This window comes from Rutilus rutilus (genome assembly GCF_951802725.1).
Source record: "Rutilus rutilus genome assembly, chromosome: 7".
Taxonomy (NCBI): Eukaryota; Metazoa; Chordata; class Actinopteri; order Cypriniformes; family Leuciscidae; genus Rutilus; species Rutilus rutilus.
The window spans coordinates 34,675,759-34,698,329 of NC_140221.1; the positions used below are offsets into that span (position 1 = coordinate 34,675,759).

A 22,571-nucleotide genomic window follows, 5' to 3' on the forward strand; every position below is an offset into this window, starting at 1 on the left:
GCAAGGATGCATTAAACTGATCAAAAGTCACAGTAAAGACTTACATTGTTACAGAAGATTTCTATTTCAAATAAGGATCCTGTAAAGAGTGTCATGGTTTCCACAAAAACAGACCATTTTCTGTTACTGTTTTTAACAATAATACAAAATAAATGTTAATTGAGCAGCAAATCAGCATATTAGAATGACTTCTGGAGGATCATGTGACACTGAAGACTGGAGTAATGATGCTTAAAATGTTTAAATATATAAAAATAGAAAATGATCTTACCAACCCCGAACATTTGAACAGTTGTATGGAAACAATCAATGAGAGGAACTAGATGAAAATCATCTATTTTTTTTTTGTTATTATAAAACAGAGTCATTTAAACAGTTTCCAATCGTTTAATTCTTTGGACCTGAACACACAACAGCACACACAATAAATGTATAACTACAGAAGCCACGATAATCTACCCACACACACACACACACACACACTAACTCACACAAGCTCACTCACATGAATATGATAAACAGTCAAAGGAACACACTTAAAGCAGAAATCACATTCATGAGACAAAACAAGATTCAAATAAATAAGGGAAGCTTCCATGATCCCTTTCTGACTTCAATTGTTCCCATTATTGTATAACACATTTCTATTGGTCACAGAGAGAAAAAAAAGGAGATGAAAATAAACACTGTGCTCCCCGTGCTCCAAACACATGCAACAAGGACTCATGGGAAAGGTGGTGCGAAAAAAATAAGATGAATTTTGTTTTCGTGCTTCAAGTGTTCTCAGCACAGAGATCACAGAGGCATTTGCTTGAGATGCTAAAATACAATCTTGCAGTTCAAACACCAAGTAACAGCTGTAGCTATAGAGTGAGAACACACTCCGTTTACGCTTTATAAAGAACATATTCAGATTAGCGATGGCTACTGGCTCTGACTTTCATTCGTTGAGATAAGCTGAACAGCTTTAGTGTATATTAAGACGAGAGGTACACATGCACAAGGGAGCACTGGGAAATGCACTGCACAGCACAGGGGAGGAGAGAGGTGGGAGACAAGTGAGGTCAAAGGTTGCTTTTAGTCCTCAAGAGTGCGGAAAGAATTCTGCATGTCTTCCAGCAGTTGAGCGTAGTCAGCTTTGATCTTTGCTTCTCCCTCTTTGACTGGATCCTGCAAAACACACACATGCCATTACAGTATGTAAAATTGGTCAATGTTAACTGAATGAAATGACTGTAAATAATATAATAAAAAACAAGTTTATATTTTTTTATTACAATTTATATTAAATATTATATATTAAATAAATATACTATAATAAATAATTGTAATAAAATAAATGATAATAAACACATTTTCAGTCACTATTCAAATCAATTTCATGTCCATGTATTGTAGGATAAATTCAGATTCCGATGTAGTGAGAGTTAACACTGTACTATGCAATATTTGTTTTATCTGGGGGAACCTATAAATGGTTATTATGTTGCATATTGATTAGAAGAGTTTAATAATGATGAATTACAATATTTGATTTTTAAGGACATTTTAAAGGGATAGTTTCACCCAAAAATTTTAATTAGCCCATGATTTACTCACCCTCAAGTCATCCTTGGCCGTCTGCCGGAAGCTAGTTATTTTAGTTGATAAAGTATTAACCCCCCAGAGCCGTGTGGAGCACTTTTATCATGGATGGATGCACTTTGATAGACTTCAAAAAAATATAAATCCATTCACTGCCATTGTAAAGCTTGGAGGAGACAGGACTTTTTTTTTTTTTTTATATATAACTCTGATTGTATTCGTCTGAAAGAAGACTGTCATATACACCTAGGATGGCTTAAGGGTCAGTAAATCATGGGATAAATTTGGGGTGAACATGTAAATTAATTTATGGCCTTTTTGTCCAAAACAGGATCAGGATGGGAAACAACAGACTCGACCTCAATCCTCATTAAATAATGCTAAAAATATGATGGTCTGTATACTATTATAGTATTTATTCATATTTAAATATTTTTTCCTTTTGCTGAAATAATTGCTGTAATGTCATCATATGACATGTGACAGTGGCGATTGGCTAATTTCTCAGTTTTGAAGCTATTCATTTTGTAACTACAATATTCTAAGATTAGAGTAAACGTTATATATACCTACGCTATGTATAGAATAGGCTATCGGATATCAATAAAACATGTTGTCAAATTATATTTGAAAGGATTATTGCTGCTTCCATAGATATCAGTGTATATTTTTATATATATATATATATATATATATATATATATATATATATATATATATATATACACTCACCTAAAGGATTATTAGGAACACCATACTAATACTGTGTTTGACCCCCTTTTGCCTTCAGAACTGCCTTAATTCTATGTGGCATTGATTCAACAAGGTGCTGAAAGCATTCTTTAGAAATGTTGGCCCATATTGATAGGATAGCATCTTGCAGTTGATGGAGATTTGTGGGATGCACATCCAGGGCACGAAGCTCCCGTTCCACCACATCCCAAAGATGCTCTATTGGGTTGAGATCTGGTGACTGTGGGGGCCATTTTAGTACAGTGAACTCATTGTCATGTTCAAGAAACCAATTTGAAATGATTCGAGCTTTGTGACATGGTGCATTATCCTGCTGGAAGTAGCCATCAGAGGATGGGTACATGGTGGTCATAAAGGGATGGACATGGTCAGAAACAATGCTCAGGTAGGCCGTGGCATTTAAACGATGCCCAATTGGCACTAAGGGGCCTAAAGTGTGCCAAGAAAACATCCCCCACACCATTACACCACCACCAGCCTGCACAGTGGTAACAAGGCATGATGGATCCATGTTCTCATTCTGTTTATGCCAAATTCTGACTCTACCATCTGAATGTCTCAACAGAAATCGAGACTCATCAGACCAGGCAACATTTTTCCAGTCTTCAACTGTCCAATTTTGGTGAGCTCGTGCAAATTGTAGCCTCTTTTTCCTATTTGTAGTGGAGATGAGTGGTACCCGGTGGGGTCTTCTGCTGTTGTAGCCCATCCGCCTCAAGGTTGTGCGTGTTGTGGCTTCACAAATGCTTTGCTGCATACCTCGGTTGTAACGAGTGGTTATTTCAGTCAAAGTTGCTCTTCTATCAGCTTGAATCAGTCGGCCCATTCTCCTCTGACCTCTAGCATCAACAAGGCATTTTCACCCACAGGACTGCCGCATACTGGATGTTTTTCCCTTTTCAAACCATTCTTTGTAAACCCTAGAAATGGTTGTGCGTGAAAATCCCAGTAACTGAGCAGATTGTGAAATACTCAGACTGGCCAGTCTCGGCACCAACAACCATGCCACGCTCAAAATTGCTTAAATCACCTTTCTTTCCCATTCTGACATTCAGTTTGGAGTTCAGGAGATTGTCTTGACCAGGACCACACCCCTAAATGCATTAAAGCAACTGCCATGTGATTGGTTGATTAGATAATTGCATTAATGAGAAATTGAACAGGTGTTCCTAATAATCCTTTAGGTGAGTGTATATATATATATATATATATAATCAAATATATATATTTATATATATATATATTTTTACTATAAATATTTTTATTTGCTTTAAATGTCAAAAACATCAAATAAACATATGGTTGAAAAACTCGGAACCTTTGCGATATATGATGATGTTATGATATTTGGCACCAGCCAAAGCATGAACACAAATTTGAATTTAGCAGTAGATCACGTGACGCGGTGAACGTTCTAATCACACCGGTGTGTGATCGTACGCTTCAAAGATTTAGTTATCAAATGAAAAATTATTATTTTTTGTCTTTTGGAATCTGAGGGGGCACGCAATATTTCTATAACTGAAATTTGAACTGAAAAAACTCAATTAACAATAACTCTGAAACACTGAATTAAACTGGGCAAATTGAAACTCATCCTCAAAGAGAATCCTGTGGTCTATGATCTTAACCAACATCAATACTTGAGTAACAGTACCTTAAACTTCATGGAGCTGATCCGATAAAGAATTTCTCCCATGTGTTCACGGATCTGCGCCCAGGTGATCTTATTATCGCTCTGTGCTGTGGTTTCAACAGCATGCCGGGACAGGTCATAAAAAGCTATCATATTGGACAGGATCCCCACCGTCTTATAGAAGGGACAGAACCTAGACGAGAAAGAGACAGGGAGATAATGTAGAAAAGAATTAGTACAGACTGACAAACATGCTACTAGAACAACGAGAAATCAAAAAACAGGGGCTGTGGGAATGTCACATTCTTTATTGTACAGATGATGACTATACCTGTCATAGGGAGTGTAACCGTTCTGCTGCAGGAAGTCATCTTTAATGAGTTTGGCCACCTCCAGAGTGATTTTATCTGTCTCAGCCAGAGATGCCTATGGATAGGGAAAAAAAAATAAACCCAGGCATGCATTCAGAACCAATACAAAAATATTGTATAACATTAAAATACAATGTATTTTTGTATATAAAAAATATACTATAAAAATATAACGTTACTAACACTATTTGACAAACAATGTCTCAATGTCAAGACAAAAACTCACCTTTCCAACAAGTTGCACAATCTCAGCCAGGTCCTCCTCCTCCTGCAGAATCTCTTTGGCTTTGGTACGCAGCGGCACAAACTCTTGGAAGTGTTTGTCATAGTACTCATCCAGCGCTCGTGTATATTTACTGTAACTGATAAGCCAGTTAACAGAGGGAAAGTGTTTCCTCTGGGCGAGCTTCTTATCCAGACCCCAGAACACCTAAAAGCAACAGTTCAAATGAGAAGAGAAATAATGAAAGATTCTACTGCACTGCTATATTTAAAATAGTTAAATGAATATATCCACCCACCTGCACAATACCAAGAGTGGCAGAAGTCACAGGATCTGAGAAGTCACCACCGGGTGGAGACACACTGTAGGGAAACATTCATTTGGAAAGAACAGAAACACCTGCAGTTATAACCCCCCACACAATAGCTAAAAATACATGTTATATTTTTATAAACATCAAAGTCCGTAGAAACTTACGCTCCCACAATGCTGACGCTGCCCTCTCTCTCTGGGTTACCCAGGCACTTCACTCGACCTGCTCTCTCGTAGAACGATGCCAGGCGGGCTCCAAGGTATGCGGGATACCCACTATCTGTGGGAGGAAAACAGGAAGATTTGATTATCCAGTATAAGTAATATTGGTCTAGACAAAAAAGTTGTTGTGAATGTGGTACAAACAACCAGCATTTGAAGGAATACCTCCAGTATGTTTTACACACATTTCTCTGCCAATACAAAGCATCACTTTAAAGTATGCAGTACATGCAGACAATATTTAAGTTAAATGGTTTGCGATTTAGCAATCATGCAATCACAAAAGTTTAGGGTAAGATTTATTTTTTTCTGTACGATTTTTAAATGTTTTTGAAAACAACAAGGCTGACTGTAAAAATTTGCAGTGGACACAAAACAGGGATTGTTGAGCTGTACATACCAGCAGGCATCTCAGCCAAACGTCCCGAGATCTCCCTAAGAGCCTCAGCCCATCGAGAGGTGGAGTCAGCCATCATGCTGACGTTATAGCCCATGTCTCTGAAGTACTCAGACAATGTGATACCTGGTGACACACAGGCATACTATCTATCAAGATACATGCTTCCACACACAAACTATACTTTCTCTTCTCTTACATCTCATTTTACTATTAATAATTGTGTTTTCTAAAAACCTGTTTCAAGGCACTCAACATTACAGCACACTTTACTTTCTACAGATGGCTGTTGTGTTTACCAGTGTAGATGGAGGCTTCTCTGGCAGCCACAGGCATGTTTGAGGTGTTGGCCACCAGTGCTGTTCTCTTCATAATGCTCTCCACCTTCCCATCCACCTCCATGGTGAGCTAATAAACAAAATTACAGTCAATCATCTAAACCACACAACAGGGTCACATTAACCATTCTAGGTATGAATTTCGTATCGCATTCATAAACGTAGTATTAAGCAAAGTGACCAAGTATGCTGTCATTAAACTCAGTGCCATACCAACCTCTGGAAAGTCTCTTAATACTTCAGACATCTCGTTTCCGCGCTCGCCGCAACCAACGTAAACGATGACATCACTGTTGGAGTACTTGGAGAGAGACTGAGAGATGACAGTCTTACCACAGCCAAAGGCTCCTGGAATGGCTGTGGTTCCTCCTTGGACACAACTGCAAAACGGCAGAAATTAGGACTGCACCGTAATGGTTAAACTGATAATCACGACTGTGTCATTTAAGAAATTACTTTGTACATTTCATCAGAATTATTCCACTTTTTACCATTCAAAAGTTTGGGGTCCGTAAGAAATACATTTTTGAAATTAGTATTTTTATTCAGCAAAGATGCATTAAATTGATATTGATCAAAATGCTGTTCTTTTGAACTTTCTATTCATCACAGAATCCTGGAAAAACTGTATCATGGTTTCCACAAGAATATTAAGCAACAGAACATTTTTCTACATTGAAAATAATAAGAAATGTTTCTTGAGCACCAAATCAGCAATATTACAATGATTTCTGAAGGATCACGTCACACTTCAAATATAAAAGTTATTTCAAATTTGTAATAATATTTTACAACATTAGCATTTTTACTGTATTTTTGATCAAATAAATGAGGTGAGCATAAGAGACATACATTTAAAAAAAAAATCTCACTGACCCAAAACAACAAATCAAGAGTGTGTCAACTCATACGCACAGTTTAATTGACCTCATGTAGTTTCCTGATTTATTATATGTATCATGTATTTATACAGGTCATCGGTGAGAAGGTTTGCTCACAGAAGCAAAGCAAATAGCACAAGCGCCAACAGACTGGCTTTATTACACATCCATTTGAGCAGCATGGCAGTGGTGATCGCCAAAAATCCAACATTTATGTTTGTCTGCTTTCAGATCACCAGAGAAGATTAAGTAAAACACTGGGCAGAAAATGGATCAATTTAAAAGTAAAGCTCTGATTGTGGGATTTAACATAAAGGCTTGTGGTGGCTTGTTACCAATGAAAGATAAAGGATAAATAACCAGAGGGCCAATATCGCAGAAAATTCTGCTTAATTAATTGAGAAAAGCAGAAATTGTGATCATGATTAAAATATGATTAACTGTCTAGCCCTAGCAGAAATATTAAAGTAAGTGTCAGCTACACTATAAACTTTACGGTCTCAGTTGTGGAAAGATAATGAGTGTGATTTTGAGACTCACGGAAAGAGGGCATCCAGTACTCTCTGTCCAGTCAGCAGGGGGTGGTTGGCAGGAAGCTTCTCAGTAACAGGCCTCACCTGTCGCACAGGCCACACCTGCACCATGGTGAACTTATCCTTCACTCCTTCAAACTCCAGTTCCAGCACCACATCCTGACACACACACACACAGTGAAAAGGGAAGTTACAGTATTTAGTGAGATTAGGTCTTATCTTACCTAAACATCTTGGGGAGTTTTTCTATCTGTTGCCTTTGTAGGACGCTATACAAATAAGTTTGAATTGACGTGATTGACTCTCACGTGCACGTCTATAAATGTGTGGAAGTATTTAAGGACATGTGAGGATGATTGTGAGTGTGACTCACAGAAACGTCATAATTTCCTGGCGGAGCGAGGTAGGTGACTGTTCCCCTGCTGCGGGGGGGCAGCATGATCTTGTGCTTGATGAGAGAGTTCTCATACACCAATCCATAGATATCACCCCCTGTAATGTGGCTTCCAACCTGAAAAACCAGTCAGAGAGTCAATTAACATAAACATGCAGTACATCATTTCAATGTAATATACAAATAATATATACATTTGTTGTTACAATTGTTGCCGTTTGGTGAATTTTCCCATTTTGAAGCCAAAATATGCCATTTAGCTTGTGTATGACAAAGAAGTTGTTGCAGAAGTTAACCCAGCCCCCATCCATATTATAAAAAATATACCACTAGACTATCATGACTCACAGTCTTAGGAAAAAGTGCAGAACTGTCACTGGAGCCCCTTCGAAAAACCACTTGCATGACGGCCCTTTATACAGAGAAAGACACACAGAGTTCCTTACCCTCAGGTTTTGAAAAGGAGAGAATTCCCACTTTAGGTCCCGGTTTAAAGCTCCAATGTTAACCCCTCTAGGGATGTAGATACTGTTTGTGAGGTCATTGATGTCTTTCAGGGGACGCTGAATACCGTCAAAGATGGAGCCCATGATTCCAGGCCCCAGCTCCACAGAGAGGGGTTTTCCAGTACGGAGCACAGGATCTCCGACAGAAACTCCAGCTGTAAATAGCTCAGGAAAACATATAGACAAATACAAACACTTGCAAAAGCGTGACGTGGCAGCACCATGATTAATACCATGGTAATCTGCCACATACCACAGTGCTGAATGATTACCATATTTACTGCAGGGTACTTTAAATTATTGAATCTTAGTATTAATTCTGTGCATACTATAGTATTTTTGGTACTTTATTTTGATCACAAAACATACTCTCCATGATTGCGAGTATCTGTGTTGGTGCAAATGTAGAATACGTTTTGTTTTTTGTTTTTTTTTACGCCATGCCAGCTTCTTCAGCAATTTTCATGAAGAAAACCATACTTGAGTTATTAAAAAAGATATTAAATACCCATTTTTCCTAATAATTCTAAAACTAAATTTGGATTAACTTGATTGAAAACTTTGTCAAGGGTTACAGAGTAAGTAAATCACTGATGAATGGTAAAGGATACAGGTCTCTTCGTACACCTGGATGGTTGCCATATCTCCCTCCAATCGGATAATCTCTCCCACCAGCTCACAGTGGCCAACACGCACTAGTTCATACATGGCCGCCCCTGCCATCCTAGTGGCCGTCACCACTGCAGTGAACAGACACACAGACTGTAACCTGTCCATCACATGACTAACATCTTCAATTCTTATATTTGTGACACAAAGTCAAAATACACTACTTGAGATATAAACTTTGTGCTGTGTGTTCAATTTCGTGACTTAATTAATTTGGACTTAATATATATGAACATTGAGAACATGTTTTTATTTCTTACCTGGGCCTGAAACCCCATGCACAAATCCAAACTGATCCTCACGTTCCTCATCTCGGATTTTAGGCAGTTTGGAAAAATCCATCTTGTGTGTTAGAAAACCTGAAAGTGGAAGTGTGAGACAGTGAGAATCGTTCAAAACGCATCAATATCTTTCAGACAAACGCCAAATCTAAAATCATTGTCAAGACGTGTTTTCATTTTCATTTTTCCCAATAGAACCACAAGGTCTACGGTGTTGTTCCAGTTCAAAGCAATACTTGAAATCAAATGTGAGTTTCAATCTTATTGGTATGATAAATATTGCAATAACCACTGTCAAATTTAAAGACTTTCTTGATATCAACATAGCAAAATAGTAATACTAACAGAACCACTATGGCCGACCGGTATTCATTTAGATCAACATACTATACACTCCTGTTGTAACAGATGAGTATCAAAGGAAAATGTTATGAATTTGATTGCTGTACTAAACGCACTATTGAATTACGAGATCTAGAAGACTCGTAAGGAACCATTGGATGTCAGGTGACAGATGGTTGATAGCAAAGCCTCTGATCAGCAAATGAGCAGATTTCACCAGAGTACAAATGACATAGGACCAAACAGACTGGTCTGACAGCAATAAAAAATAATTGTATATATAAATAAAAGATTCATCTTACTGTATTGGCATGCAATGAACGACAATCCGTGGAATATCCTACCAGTGTAGCGAGGAAAAAAATTGTCACGACATAGGTCAGCTGACTACCAGGATTAAGGAAGTCCGTATACACAGGGTAAAAGAGAGTGCGCCATTATGGCTCCCCTAGTGGAGATTTTACGTGCAAAGGTATTGCGCAAATGATCCAACATGGCGCCTATACAACCACAGCTTCTCCATTTCCTGTGTTGTTTATCGTAAGGACACAAGGACGCAACTGCCACCAGCAACGCATAATATGTTGACATTTTCAAAATGTCCGGGTATTCCACCAATGTACAGAATTAAACGTTACGTTGGATATTTTGACAGGTTTTGGGTTATCTTTGACGAACTTGCATGCATATTCATTACGTTATCATCAATATGCATCAGGCAAAGAGTCTGGCGCTCTTTGCGCGGTTGCGTCACAGGGTGATTCCTGTTGAGACCGCGCGTAACCCAGACGTTCAAGACTTTGTTGAATGCAGTTGTGCAAAAAGCTAGTTTCTGATTTTTTCGGAAATTAACCGCAGACTTTGTATTTTTTCATGTTTGCGGATACAATCAAGGCGTTCTCGGTTTTGTCAATCTAAAGCCTCCGGCTTCAATTCGCTGGTTATCAACGAGGACGAGGACTGATCGACGACATATCATCATCATTATCATCGATAATTGAGGTCTGGGCGAAATAATACACAGTTCAGCTTTGTTTTATCTGAACCGTGATCAGATTTTCGGAAAAAAAAACTGGTCATTTGCCAAGTATTGCAGTTTTGATCGCAAGACCGCCGTGAGCATATGGCAAATCCTTCGGTTGTGCGCTAACAGTTAGCTTATTAACTTAGTTGTCTGTTAAGTCCAAAACCAACTGGACAGATTATATATATACATATTACTTGGAAGACATTTCGCTATTCAAAGTGACTCCATAAGGTCATTAGCTGGAAATCAAAGAGTCAACCTTAAGAAGAACACAACTTTGTGGTACCACCCCACCATGTTGGGTATTATGGATCATCACCAAGGTAAATAGCTGCTACGTGCTTTTCTTATTGTCAGATGAATATTACTTTTCTCGTTTTATTGTTGTCTATCACTCCAGTACTCGATGTTTTAAACGAGCATCGTGTAACTTAACACACCCATTTAACAAAGAGCTCCTGGATGGATTAACTAACTTACTCATGCTAACAGTGAAATATCCTCTTAGGTTAAGTACGTTAACGTTACGTTACACGTAACGGCTTCTCTATTCTATCTCCAGATACGTAACATGTAATTTTCTAAGCATATTTGAAAAGTTCTTACACCAATTGGCTTCCTTGTTTCGCTGACTAGACAATGTTTCATCTGCTCGTCTTTAGCTTTTAGCATAAGCAGCTCTTGTTCGGATGTGAAGATGCTTACTCGAGCAAATGAGTTTGCACTCATACATTTGCAACAATGTTTAACGTTTTAAAATCGATATCTTTTGCTTGCACCTGTAGCATTCCAATAATCACGTACGAAAATGACTCTTAAGTTACTTTAACAGTATCTAGATAGCATAAGCTAAAGCTAACTTGACAGTTCGTTTAACGCTGCAACGTTAGTTTCAGCGTTTAACGTTAACATGGTTTGCCAGTAATGCAGATGTCTTCTGTTTCCTTTACAGACACCGTCCGGAAATGTAAAACTGAGGCTTTGGTAAGTGCTGTCGCAGTTATGTTCTGTAATGGTTTTAAATGGTGACACAGGCTCGTTACTTATTTATAGCTTAGGCCACATGTGGCCGAACATGGGGGGATGGGCTGTGGATAAGATCAGTATCTGTTTTAATCACTGAGCCTAATTGGCAAAAATATGTTGGTTTTTGAAAATTATTTGAGATTGGTGTCAGACTGGTGTCATAACATTTTAATATATATGTCTAAATGTACTATTAATCATTATTATTGGTCACTATTAATGTAATTTGTCTTTGTTCCAGCCTCCAGAGCGTAGGAAGAGGACTGTTGAGGATTTCAATAAGTTTTGCAGCTTTGTCCTGGCCTATGCTGGGTACATTCCACCTCAAACAGAAGTAAGTTGAATGTCATAAACAAAACTGTCATTTTGTACAGAAATCAAGGGGAAACTCCGACCGTCTTTGTGGTAATCACCTGCTGCTGACAGAATTGTTTCTTAAAATGCGTAAAGGATAATTCTGTCATTAATTACTCGCCCTCGTATTGGTTCAAACCATAGACTGTAAAAAAATATGGACAACGCCCCTTCGATCTCTTCCATTGATGAGAAGTGAAGCCGCCAGTGTCCCGATATGGCGCTGACATCTTGGGGCTTGAGTCTGCGCAGTAGCGATTTCGGGACCAGACCTGCGCAGTAGTGAGCAGGAAGTAATGCCGTGAAATCAAGGCCCCGCCCTCACTCTCGGTGTGAAATAATTAATTATAGAAATTTAGATATTAAATTTAAAGCTCCAATCTCCTCAGTCCTCCGAAGATCCCTAAAAAAAGTCTGTTGGTGCTTCAGTGACTACTTCGCTCAGAGAACCTGTCAATCATGACGTCACACCACCGTTTTTATAGCATCAAATAACTAACTATAAACAAACTTACTTTAAAAACAAACACTTGAATTGACATCAACGTGATAAAAACTACAGTAAAAGACAGAAACCACCTTTGGAAAAAAGATATTTGAAGTGTAATTAAATAGTTTAGTTGGTCTCAAGTCCCGAATAACATGGGGAGGCGGGGTTTATGACCTATACTAGGACCAGTCACCGGGGGGGCGATCGAGACGGTTTGGCTTCACTTTTCAGGGCTTGTGCAGCACGCTTGGTTCAAACCCATAAGACTTTAATTCATCTTGGGATCACTAATTAAGATATTTTTGATAAAATCTTAGAGCTTTCTGTCCCTTCGTTGACAGCTACGCAACTACCACTTTGACGCTTCAAAAAGTTAATTAAGAGAGCGTAAAACGGATCCATTTGAATGAAATGGTTTAATCCAAATTTTCTGAAGATACTCGATCGCTTTATATGATGAACAGATTTAATTAAAGGAGATATGCTTTTAAATTGTTCCTTTTTACATATAAATCATACATTTGTGGTCTATATAAAGCGGAACTGCAATGCTTGGGTCTGAATTCCTCATTATTATAGCTCCACAGACCCCTTTTCTACCCGCGTCTGAGAGCAACTCGTTTTGGTGCAGTCTTTTTAAATGCAAATGAGACACTTCATACCCCGCCCCCTCTCCAGGTTGCAGAGGTGACACTCGGTTCAACTCCACCCCGTTCGGCCATTTTTGTAGTTTGATAGCAGAGATACGATTATCTAAGCGGCACAGAAACTTTTGGACATCCAAGATTTGTATCAACACAGAAAACATTTCATCATTGGATAGTTTTGTTGTTTTATTAAAGTGTTGTTTTATGTCAGCTTAATGCCCGGAACGCTTTTCAGAAAAGATAAGGCAACTTATTTAGCACAATTCACATGGTAATTCAGGAAAAAAATATCTCAGAATACTCCACATGAAACTTTGGTCTTCCGACCTTTTACCACCGTGTCGATTTATTTTGATTAATATGTGCGAGGGAGCGAGAGCAAGACAGCGCCTAGTTTGGAGACGGTGAAGTCTTGTTTACACTTTCGCCTGGCTCCGAAGAGAGAGAGAGAGCGCGCGCGCGACCGGGTCTCCCTCTCTGCTCGTTCTTTCAGTTAAACATGCGCCCTTGTCACAAGCGCGGCAGTTCATCTACATTACTCACCGATCAAATAAGACTTTGGCGGGACAAAAAAAATCGCTTTGGCGGGCGCTAAAACAAGTTCAATGCAGGAAAAACCCTGTTGTTGCTGAAGTAGTTATCCTTGAAGTGCTTCAAAAATGACTTTATGGGTACATTTCCATGAAAAATAAAACTCAACCAGGCACTTCGAAGAGGTTCTGATGCTGGGAGACGGTGTAATGAAGCGTGTGGGTTACTACATCCAACAACCGAACATTTTGACTTACCCTCTCGTAACTTCTGCATCCTTGAGCTTAGACTACAAAATCACAGTGAGAAATAAAAATGGAGGATTGCTCGACGTGTTGGGCCGGGAGGCGATGTCCTTATTTGGCGGTTCCGCTGCAAATACTGTGACGTTATTGTTCAAAAACCGTAATAGAGAATAGAAAAATCGGAACAGGTTGCAAAATATGACCAAAACAGAATATAAAGATATCAACGAAGCACCTGAAGAGACTAATTTCAACTTTTCTGTACTTCTAAACACTCCAAATATACAACAAAATGCATTTAAGGGCTAAAAAAAGTGGATTTAGCATGATATGTCCCCTTTAAGGCTTTTATTCACATATAAACATTGATCAGCGAACATAAACAGAATCTCTCAACCAAACCTGCTTGAAGCGCGAGAACAAACCTCATTGGTTCTCGCACATCACGCGAACATGCTTGAGCTTCCGTTTACCACAACTGATGTGTGAGTTGATGAATATTTATATGTGAAAAACGGCTAAATGTAACCTACCGTATAACTGAAATCACGGAAAGCTGAAAATTTCCATCAGTGGCGCGGAAGCATTGTGATTGTCATTTACGGCAATTTTCATCAATGACGAGGAAAGAGTTAAACAGGAAAATATAGTAATGTGTCAGCATTCAAAACTTTGACATTTTTTCACTTAGGGTCATTTGAAAAATATTAAGTTATGACTACTTACATTCCACCATGCAATGCAAAATCTTATGCAGATTATGAGGGTACTACATTTTAGTTAAATTCTGCTGATGTGTGTTTTCAGGAGAGTTCGTGGTCTCCGTCTTCATCTCCATGTACACACGAGCTTTCTGAGCTCTCCGGTGAAGGGTCCGTAAAGGATAGCTGGACCGACGCTCACTCCGACCTCAACAACATTCACAACTTGGTCTACAAAGCTGAGACTGACAGCAGCAGCACAGAGTTCAGCCATCTTCAGTCGGACAGCTCCTTAGACCAGATGAGACTGAAAGACTCTCTGAACCAGATCCATCTTCATAGTAAAGCTGAGAGGAAAAAGGTGAAGAAACTCGGACGCTTATCTTTAGGAGGGCCGAGAAAAAGCATCTCGGAGGCAAGAGCACACAAACAATCGAAAGCAGCACTAAAGAAAATGAAGAGATCGGTAAAGACTGAGAGTCACTCTACACCCACAAGCCCTCTGAATGAGGGGCTTCAAAAGGAGGAGGGACTAACGGAACAGGCCATTCACTTGCATGAGGCGGGGCTTAAACTGGAGTCCAATCAAGAAACAGACCTGAGCTCTTGCGAAACAGACACACTGGTGACGGATGAGGATATTATGGTGGAGTCTGGTAAGTGTCAGACTTATGTTAATATATATATTCAGCTATAATAACACATTCATGTTATAGATGTGTTGCCTTTTAAACTAAACGAGTATCTTCAGTCTTGAAGAAATCATGTTTGCTTTTGTATTTTTTTTTATTGCTGCATCTGATCATTATGAATCTTTCAACCATTTATATTGTTTTATCTACTGTAGGTGATGATTCATGGGATCTGATTACTTGTTATTGTGGGAAGCCTTTTGCCGGACGTCCCATGATTGAATGTGACGAGTGCTCCATATGGGTTCATCTCTCCTGCGCTAAGATTAAGAAGTCCAACGTACCTGACATTTTCTACTGCTACAGATGCAGGGACTCTCGGGGTTCCACGGTCAAAAGAGACCTATGAGGAGGAGTGTATGGGTGCAGATGTGTGTATTTAAATGGACGAGATGTTCTCATTCCAGTCCTTTTTACTTTTCTGATTACTAATAATTAGTTTCTGTTAAATTAAAAGATTTGATTTATATAACTCCATTTGTTATCCTTTGTTCTGTGTTCTGACAATTTGGTCTTGGTTTGTGATATTAAGTGGCTTTCAGGTTTAAGAAGGCTTCCTAAATCTCATGCACTTATTTGCACTACTGTATTTTGATTGTACACAAATAAACTAAAATGAATATGGGTGGAAAATATGCACTATGACCACATATTATGTGGATAAATTAATGAACATCTGGTATTTCAGAGCAAACCAATTAGATTAAAACCAAAATAAAAAAAATTACAGTGATGATTGTTTACATCACAAGAGCATGTCCGGGTAATATCTCGCTACAAGTCAAGAAAGAAATGTAATTTTGCATAAAGGACCATTGAGATATTTTATTTTTTTCATGATATTTAACTGCAATGCTACTTCCAGCGAAGTGGTGTCCTAAATTAATCCAGTGTTAAAAAAAACTACTTTATTTGGGTCAAGGAGCACTCTAAGAAAGATCTGATGGGTGCAATTATGAGCGTAAGATAAGGGGTACCTCCAACACAGATCTGTACGACTCAAACACTTCAAATCAATGTAATTATATTTTCTAAGTGACGTTCTAGCAAAAGTTTTTCAGTCTTGTGACGAATATCCTCACTTGAACTGTTCCAGGAAGTTCTCAGATTAACCTTTGACCGTTGTAAAGCAAATTTCAACATATTTAGACATATTGCTTGATTTTTGTTATTTGTGTATTAAGTTGCAGGTCAAGATTTTAGGCACCAGAATTTAGGCACCATTTCCAACTTTCATCAAAAAAATCATGGTAGAATTGTTCCGGTTTTTATTTTAAGAATGAAAGCATTTGTCATTTTTCTTATTTTGTTTGTGTCCTGCTCATCCCAGTGTATATAGTATATGTATGTACAGGTGTATATGTTTGAAAGATGAGGAAATGCTATATTTTTCTGACCATATACAGCAGTAAATTCTGAAAATAAATGTTCTTTTACAGTCAAGTTGATGTTAATTTGCACTGTTTTGTTCGTTGTTGTCACTGCTCTCTCTCTCTGAGCAATGTCCAAAGGGAGTGTAGTCAAATGGGTGTGACAAGACATATTCACATATACACACTCCCCAGTCACATGCTCCAGTGCAGGTGTGTGATTCTACACTGCTCATCTGCTGAAACGCTGTAATTGTCAGCTACTGAACCTGAGGTAAGCACATACGATATGAGATTTGGATTTGGTTTTATGTCATTTTACTTGTGTAAGTTTAATTTTCTTCAGGTTCAAAAATCTTAGAGAGGAAAATCCTTAAAGGAAAAAGCAAAACAAAAATGTGTTATTGCCAGCAGGATTTTCCTTTGAAGCAACATGTTATGTGTTTCGAAGTAATTAAATAGAAATGGCCTTGAATGCTTTCCTAGAGGATCATCGGGCTCGGTGTATCTTTAAAACCTACCAAAAGCTATTTGGCAAGGAGCGTGTTGTATTGTTCAACTATAAGATTAGAAGCAAATAAAGCACATTTTCTGTTACTTCACACCGGTTTAGTACAATGGATTGTTTTGTTTGTGAGGTGTATGGAATCATTATTTTTTCACCTTTTATTAGAACCCTTCTTGCCATTTACTGAGGTTAACATGGCCCAGCCTTATTCTAGCCCAGCGGCTGTGCCACCTGGTTTGGAGTACCTTTCACAGGTGAGCATGACATTTGCATAACGTGTTGTAGTATTCCATAGTTCCAGGAGTAATATAATATGTGAAGATATACACAATAGTAGGTATTTTGTGATGGGGAAATGTACAATGGAGTGTGTGTGTGTGTGTGTGTGTGTGTGTGTGTGTGTGTGTGTATATATATATGTGTGTTCACCACTCACATTTCAGCAAACATTTTAGTATATTTTCTCAAGGGACAATACTATAGAAGTGAAACTTAGATTTTAGAGTAGTCCATGTGCTGCTTGTATAGCAGTATATATTTACTGTCCTCTGAAAATAACTCAACATACAGCCATTATTGTCAAAATAACTGGCAACAAAAGTGGGTACACCCTAAGTGAATATGTCAAAACTGTCCAAAGTGTCAATATTTTGTGTGAGCACCATTGTTATCTAGCACTGCCTTAATCCTCCTGGGCATGGACTTCACCAGAGCTGCACAGGTCGTTGCTGGGATCCTCTTCCACTCCTCCATGATGACATCACGGAGCTGCTGGATGTTAGACATATGGTTCTTCTCCACCTTCCGCTTGAGGAAGCACCACAGGTGCTCAATAGGGTTCAGGTCTGGAGACATACTTGGCCACTCCATCATCTTCAGCTTCCTCAGCAAGGCAGTTTTGTCATCTTGGCGGTGTGTTTGGGGTCGTTATCATGCCGTTCGGCCCAGTTTCTGAAGGGACGGCATCATGTTCTGCTTCAGAATGTCACAGTACATATTGGAATTCATGTTTCCCTCAATGAAGTGCAGCTCCCCAGTACCAGCAGCACTCATGCAGCCCCAGACCATGATGCTACCGCCCACCATGCTTGACTGTAGGCGAGACACAATTTTCTTGGTACTCCTCACCAAGGTGTCGCCACACATGCTGGACACCATCTGAGCCAAACAAGTTTATCTTAGTATCATCAGACCACAAGACATGGTTCCAGTAATTCATGCTCTTGGACAGGTTGCTTTCAGCAAACTGTTTGCGGGCTTTCTTGTGAGCCAGCTTCAGAAGAGGCTTCCTTCTGGGACGACGGCCATGCAAACCGACTTGTTGCAGTGTGCAGCGTATGGTCTGAGCACTGACACAGCACTTCTGCAACCTCTAAAGCAATGCTGGCACGATCATGCGTCTGTTTTTTGAAGCCAGCTTCTGCACCTGACGCACAGCACAAGGACTCAACTTCTTTGATTGACCCTTGCGAGGCCTGTTCCGAGTGGAACCCATCTTGGAAAACCTCTGTATGACCATGGCACTGTACCGTAACTCAGTTTCAGGGTGTTACCAATCTTCTTATAGCCTAGGCCATCTTTGTGGAGAGCAACAATTCTAATTCTCAAATCCTTAGAGAGTTATTTGCCATGAGGTGCCATGTTGAACATCCAGTGGTCAGTATGAGAGAATTGTTCTCATAGCACAAATTTGAACTGCTCTAATACAAGATACAACAATTTGTATGGTCCAGTCAAGCAGACAAAAACATGAACGATGAATAGGACGTGGCTTTGCATGGTTAAACGACGTACAGCTATTATCACTTAGGGTGTCCTCACATTTGTTGCCAGCTATTTTGACAATAATGGCCATATGTTGAGTTATTTTCAGAGGACAGTAAATATATACTGCTATACAAGCAGCACATTCACTAACATATGCTCCCTGTCCTGCTGATCAACAGATTGACCAGATATTAGTCCATCAAAAGATTGAGCTCCTTGAAGGTAAAGTAACTCATTTATTATTTTATGGCATTTTAATATACTATTCTACACTATTATGCAAAAGTTTGAGGTTGGTAAGATTTGTATGTTTTTGAAACAAGTCTCACCACAGCTGCATTTATTGGATCAAAAATACAATAAAAACAGTAATATTGTGAAATATTATTGCAATTTAAAATTACATTTCTATTTGAATATATCTTAAAATATAATTATCTGCATCATTCACTCCAGTCTTCAGTGTCACATAATCAATGTTGAAAATGGTTGCACTGCTTAATAATATTGTTTAAACAGTTGTAAAGCTGTAAACAAAACAAATATTATTATTAAATTGATCAAAAGATTTATTAAAAAAAAAAAAAATGGTGAAAATCTTTTGAACATTCTATTCATCAAAGAATCCTGTAAAAAAAAAAATTTATATATATACTTTGTAGTGTATTAATAGAATACATAGCAAATATATATACGCAGCTGCTAACACATAACGCAGCTGTGGGGCATAAGGCTTCTTTCAAAAACATAACAAATCTTACCGACCCCAAACTTCTGAATGTATTATATACATACTTTGGGCACTGCATTTTTGGACCCTGTTGTCACTAAATATGTCAAAATGCACATAAAGTTAAGATGCTAATGAACAAATTCTCTTCTTTTCCAGCCATTATTGGCTTTGAGACTAATAATCAGTATGAGATTAAGAACAGCCTGGGTCAGAAGATCTTCCACGCTAAAGAAAACACTGACTGCTGCACACGGAATATCTGTGGCCCTCTGAGGAGCTTTGATCTGCAGATAACAGATAATTTTGATCAGGAAGTGATTCACTTAATAAGGCCTTACCGCTGCACGTCCTGCTGTTTCCCCTGCTGTCTTCAAGAGGTAACAACTGAAGTTCTCTGTAGAGTTTTTCGGACCTTTGGAGATCGAAAAAATAAAACCATTACAACAAAACAGATTTGTTCAACAAAATGTTGTCTTTGCAAAATGTACTATATTTATATAACCCCCTTTTTCCAATTCTTTTTCCTGTGTGAATGTGACTGACTGAAGATGGAAGTGCAGTCTCCACCAGGGAATACAATAGGCTACATCAAGCAAGACTGGCATGTGTTTAGGCCCATGTTCTCTATCTATGACATGTCCAAAACAAAGGTGCTGTCCATCGAGGGGCCTATGTGTGCCGTAAGCTGCTGTGGGGATGTGGATTTTGACGTATGTATTCATGTGTGATTTTGTCAGTTTATCACCTTATTATTCTTATTCACCTGTTTGTGAAACACTGAAACGAACAGTATCTGGTGGATGATTATTTTTTGGAATAGTTTGACCAAAGGTTATGTGCGTTTGTCTGTCCTCTGGTGCAGGTTACCGGTAAGGACGGGCATCCAGTTGGTCGTATCAGTAAACAGTGGACTGGCCTGATCAAAGAGTCACTGACTGATACAGACAATTTTGGCATTAACTTTCCCATGGACTTGGACGTGAGGATGAAAGCAGTTCTTCTGGGAGCATGTTTCCTTATAGTGAGATATGACATAAAACATCCATTCATCCACCAATATATACCCATTACTTTTTTTATACGGCCATTCGTGCATTTAATTGTATTGTTTCTCTGTGTTGTCCCACAGGACTTCATGTTCTTTGAGGCGACTGGTGACTCAGGACAGCGATGCAGTGTGTTTGGCTAATAGGGAGTGAGAGAAAGATTGTGGTTCTTGATGAAATTTCTCTGGTATATTCGTGTATCACTACAGTAACCACTTGTATGTACTTCTTGTATGTGTTCTAAAGTCAGGAAAATCACTATAAAAGCATTTTAACCCAGACCGGCTATAGATAAACTTGTTTTTAGTGTTGATTTTCTCTTTTGTTAAAAACTTTAAATAAAGCATTTGCTCTCTAAGAAAATGTTTTCCTTGACCACACCTTTGAAACACATCATGCAAAACTAACCTTACATTTGCCTTATCGTTCTTATCACACATTTTCTCAGTAATAATAACACTGGATTTTAAAAGGGACATATATAGTTTATCTGCTGATTATGAATAATAAATTCTGGTCATAGTTGACAGCTACAGTGCATGAGTAAGGCTTTTTCTGTTTCTGTTTTCTGCTGATGAAACTATGCAATTGCCTTGTTTGCCAATATAGAGCTAATAGTGATGTTGGTAACAATTTACAATAAGGTTTCATTTAAGGGATAGTTCACCCAAAAATGAAAATTCTATCATTGTTTACTCACCCTCAGGTTGTTCCAAACCTGTATGAGTTTCTTTGTTCTGCTGAACACTAAGGAAGATATTTGGAAGAATGTTTGTAACCAAACAGATCTCGGTCCCCATTGACTACCATAGTATATATTTGTTCCTACTATGGAAGTCAATGGGGACCGAGATCTGTTGATTACAAACGTTCTTCCAAATATCTTCCTTTGTGTTCAGCAGAACAAAGAAACTCATACAGGTTTGGAACAACTTGAGGGTGAGTAAATGATGACAGAATTTTCATTTTTGGGTGAACTATCCCTTTAATTAACTACTTTAGTTCACATGAACTAAGAATGAACAATAATACTTCTACAGCATTTATTAATCTTAATGTTAATTTCAACATTTACTATTTACTTTGTGAACTAACATGAACAAACAATGAACAGCTGTATTTTTATTAACTAATGTTAACAAAGATTAACAAACGAAAAGCATGGATAACAGGTTCAGCATCTTTATGGTTAAGTGAAGGACATATATGCGAATACAAACTAGATTTAACAAGCAGTCTGATATGTGGTTTAAAACATCATTTAGAATCAAATAGCACTCCCAGATTCCAAACAATTAGTGAAGGTCTAACCAGGACTCTATCCATGTGAATGGAGATGTCATGCTGGGAAGAGCTAAGCGCTTTTGGGCCAAATAGCAGAATTTCAATTTTCTGATTTTAATAATAATTGATAATTCACCCCATTAGGGGTACATAATTGTAGGATTCATCCAGAATCCTCATAGGCCTCCAGAATTATAGAAGGTTTGAATCTAACAACCTTAATTGAATTTTAAAAAATCTCTCCAAGACACCATACATCGATGGGAAAAAATGGTCACTTGAGAGGAAAATCTTTACGATTTTAATTTTAAACAAGTAAGTTTTTAGAACAGAGGTGCTGTGTATCAATCAAGAACATAATAATATTACCCTTTTGTTTAATATTAAATCCTCCTCACAAATAATTATTCATATGTGTGAATATTTTCATTCATACACAATAGTTGGTCCCTGATAATATTTTTTTTCACTATGTGCGGGCATTTGAGAGACTTGAAGGGGGATGTTGGTGACTAATTTCTGAGAGAAATATTTGAAATATATTTTTAATAGTTTGAATAGTTAATAATAATAAAATTACATATATTTGAAGAAAAAAAACAAAAGAAAAAAAAACAAGAAGGGTTCTCTTCATTCCTCTTCTAAGAGATCAAGGTCTCTTATTATTCTAGCCAATTTCTGGGCCTTTTTACTTTTCATACATGGCAA

General features: G+C 38.2%; 3 protein-coding genes across 3 annotated transcripts; 2 read left to right on the top strand and 1 right to left on the bottom strand.

Annotated features, from left to right (window-relative positions):
- Positions 1-367: 367 nt before the first annotated feature.
- Positions 368-9,896, bottom strand: atp6v1aa (ATPase H+ transporting V1 subunit Aa). The gene is made up of 15 exons (XM_084415311.1): positions 9,745-9,896; positions 9,080-9,178; positions 8,762-8,890; positions 8,091-8,305; positions 7,624-7,761; positions 7,258-7,409; positions 6,054-6,216; positions 5,798-5,906; positions 5,502-5,624; positions 5,045-5,159; positions 4,866-4,929; positions 4,571-4,774; positions 4,305-4,399; positions 3,995-4,166; positions 368-1,170 (listed from the first exon to the last, which is right to left on the bottom strand). The coding sequence occupies exons 2-15, from the start codon at positions 9,159-9,161 to the stop codon at positions 1,078-1,080; spliced, it is 1,854 nt and encodes a 617-aa protein (XP_084271437.1). The 5' UTR covers positions 9,162-9,178; positions 9,745-9,896; the 3' UTR covers positions 368-1,077.
- A 282-nt stretch (positions 9,897-10,178) lies between these two features.
- Positions 10,179-16,598, top strand: phf23a (PHD finger protein 23a). The gene is made up of 5 exons (XM_084415312.1): positions 10,179-10,792; positions 11,422-11,453; positions 11,737-11,829; positions 14,570-15,119; positions 15,311-16,598. Exons 1-5 carry the CDS (start codon positions 10,765-10,767, stop codon positions 15,502-15,504), a joined length of 897 nt encoding a protein of 298 aa, XP_084271438.1. The 5' UTR covers positions 10,179-10,764; the 3' UTR covers positions 15,505-16,598.
- A 124-nt stretch (positions 16,599-16,722) lies between these two features.
- On the top strand, positions 16,723-20,936 carry plscr3a (phospholipid scramblase 3a). The gene is made up of 7 exons (XM_084415313.1): positions 16,723-16,799; positions 17,199-17,287; positions 18,980-19,022; positions 19,690-19,910; positions 20,082-20,243; positions 20,396-20,554; positions 20,663-20,936. The coding sequence occupies exons 2-7, from the start codon at positions 17,228-17,230 to the stop codon at positions 20,720-20,722; spliced, it is 705 nt and encodes a 234-aa protein (XP_084271439.1). The 5' UTR covers positions 16,723-16,799; positions 17,199-17,227; the 3' UTR covers positions 20,723-20,936.
- The last annotated feature ends 1,635 nt before the right edge of the window (positions 20,937-22,571 follow it).

What these genes read in the sequence shown, in the direction of transcription:
- phf23a (XM_084415312.1), top strand. Translation starts at nt 10,765, where the DNA reads ATGTTGGGTATTATGGATCATCACCAAG. An exon ending in TATTATGGATCATCACCAAG is followed by an intron (nt 10,793 to 11,421) that starts GTAAATAGCTGC and finishes TTTCCTTTACAG; the next exon opens with ACACCGTCCGGAAATGTAAA. An exon ending in GGATATTATGGTGGAGTCTG is followed by an intron (nt 15,120 to 15,310) that starts GTAAGTGTCAGA and finishes TATCTACTGTAG; the next exon opens with GTGATGATTCATGGGATCTG.
- plscr3a (XM_084415313.1), top strand. Translation starts at nt 17,228, where the DNA reads ATGGCCCAGCCTTATTCTAGCCCAGCGGCTGTGCCACCTGGTTTGGAG. An exon ending in AAAGATTGAGCTCCTTGAAG is followed by an intron (nt 19,023 to 19,689) that starts GTAAAGTAACTC and finishes CTTCTTTTCCAG; the next exon opens with CCATTATTGGCTTTGAGACT. An exon ending in GTGGGGATGTGGATTTTGAC is followed by an intron (nt 20,244 to 20,395) that starts GTATGTATTCAT and finishes CCTCTGGTGCAG; the next exon opens with GTTACCGGTAAGGACGGGCA.
- atp6v1aa (XM_084415311.1), bottom strand. Translation starts at nt 9,161, where the DNA reads ATGGATTTTTCCAAACTGCCTAAAATCCGAGATGAGGAACGTGAGGAT. An exon ending in CCACTCTTGGTATTGTGCAG is followed by an intron (nt 4,775 to 4,865) that starts GTGGGTGGATAT and finishes TGTTGCTTTTAG; the next exon opens with GTGTTCTGGGGTCTGGATAA. An exon ending in GGTTACACTCCCTATGACAG is followed by an intron (nt 4,167 to 4,304) that starts GTATAGTCATCA and finishes TTTCTCGTCTAG; the next exon opens with GTTCTGTCCCTTCTATAAGA.